Source organism: Sinocyclocheilus grahami, unplaced genomic scaffold, assembly GCF_001515645.1.
Source record: "Sinocyclocheilus grahami isolate Dianchi unplaced genomic scaffold, SAMN03320097.WGS_v1.1 scaffold94.1, whole genome shotgun sequence".
NCBI classification, from domain to species: Eukaryota; Metazoa; Chordata; class Actinopteri; order Cypriniformes; family Cyprinidae; genus Sinocyclocheilus; species Sinocyclocheilus grahami.
This window is the reverse complement of record NW_015505273.1, coordinates 1,944,419-1,945,831: the sequence shown is the minus strand read 5'-3', so window position 1 is coordinate 1,945,831 and position 1,413 is coordinate 1,944,419. Positions and strand designations below refer to the sequence as shown.

The window sequence follows — 1,413 nt, the reverse complement described above, 5'->3', positions numbered from 1 at the left end:
CTTAATTAGGTGCACAGGCACGAATGACACTTCAGATTTTGTTGAGAAGAGGTGGACATGTACTTTACAGTAACATTTAAGTATCATTGTTTATGAATATGGTTATTGAACAGTATCAATGTGTATATCAGAAATCTTTATTATGGTTCAGACAGTCTCGTGCTTGTAAATTTGATTTGTAAATTTGTTTGCCATTTTATCTTTTCTTATTTCAGAAATTAGAAGGATCCACAGCTTCTCAGGTACGTGTTGGAAACATTTCTGAGCATGTTGCATGTTTACGAATCTCTCAAACGTTCAGTAACTGAGAATCTGGTCTTTGCGCAGTAAACGTGACTCTGGACGCAGAAACGGCGCATCCGCACTTACAGGTGTCCGCAGACGGTAAAGAGGTGCGAGACACCGGAGAGAGTGACGTCATCCCGGGCAGCCCGCAACAGTTCAGCCTGGTCGGAGGAGTCCTGGGAAAACCGTGCATCACGTCGGGAAGAGCTTTCTGGGTGGTGGAGGTGGGGAATAAGGTGGGCTGGGAGCTGGGGGTGATGAGGGACGGAGCGAACCGGAAGGGCAAAGTGTCCTACAAACCCAGCGAGGGTTACTGGGCCATCGTGCTCTGCGGTCAAAAAATGTACGGCGCTTTTGAAGACCCTCCAGTCCTGCTTCAGCTCTCCTCCAAACCCTGGAAGCTGGGAGTGTTTGTGGATTATGAGGAGGCTATGGTCTCCTTCTATGATATGGAGGCTCTGTCACATATTTACTCATTCACTCAGTGCAGCTTTAATGGAGCCATCCGTCCGTACTTCAATCCTCATCCCAACAAAGACGGATCCAACTCAAGCCCGTTGGTCATTTGTCCTGTTAATCAAACTGACATCTCTGTGTGAAAGTAAGGCCTGATTTTGAGAGTTTGAAATGTGAAGTATCAGAATATTCATAAATATTATGATTGCCTTTCGTTTATGTCTTTGTTTTCTTCTTTGGTATGATATCCTCTGTAGTACTTTGAGTGGTTTGAAAAGCAAACAAGCATTGAGGTGAAAATTATACATTGTACATCTAGAGATATTTATAGAGCATTAAAAATTGATATATATATATATATTTAAGAATATATCTTAAAAATATGAATACATTTTTTAAAAACATCTAATATATTCTATATATTTCTCCATATATCTCAATCCAAGAAAATACACTTACATATGCTACATTTGAAGAAAAACTTTATTTGTTGTCTATAACATGTGAAAATATAACAAAACAAATAAAAAATGAGCAGGGAACGTATTTTAAAATGTTTACAATTTATAATATTACAATATATGAAAAAATAAATATTATCCACATTTATGCCATATTTAGCCTAAATGTAGGCTACAGAAAGATTGGATTTCAATATTTTAGTATTCTTTT

General features: G+C 38.3%; 1 protein-coding gene across 1 annotated transcript; it reads left to right on the top strand.

Annotated features, from left to right (window-relative positions):
- Nucleotides 1-202: 202 nt before the first annotated feature.
- LOC107587630 (pyrin-like) lies at nucleotides 203-1,069 on the top strand (the record flags this gene model as incomplete). Its single annotated transcript, XM_016275478.1, has 2 exons — nucleotides 203-242; nucleotides 328-1,069. Coding segments are annotated over 2 exons (597 nt in total), but the record flags the coding sequence as incomplete, so codon positions are not given.
- Between the last annotated feature and the right edge of the window lie 344 nt (nucleotides 1,070-1,413).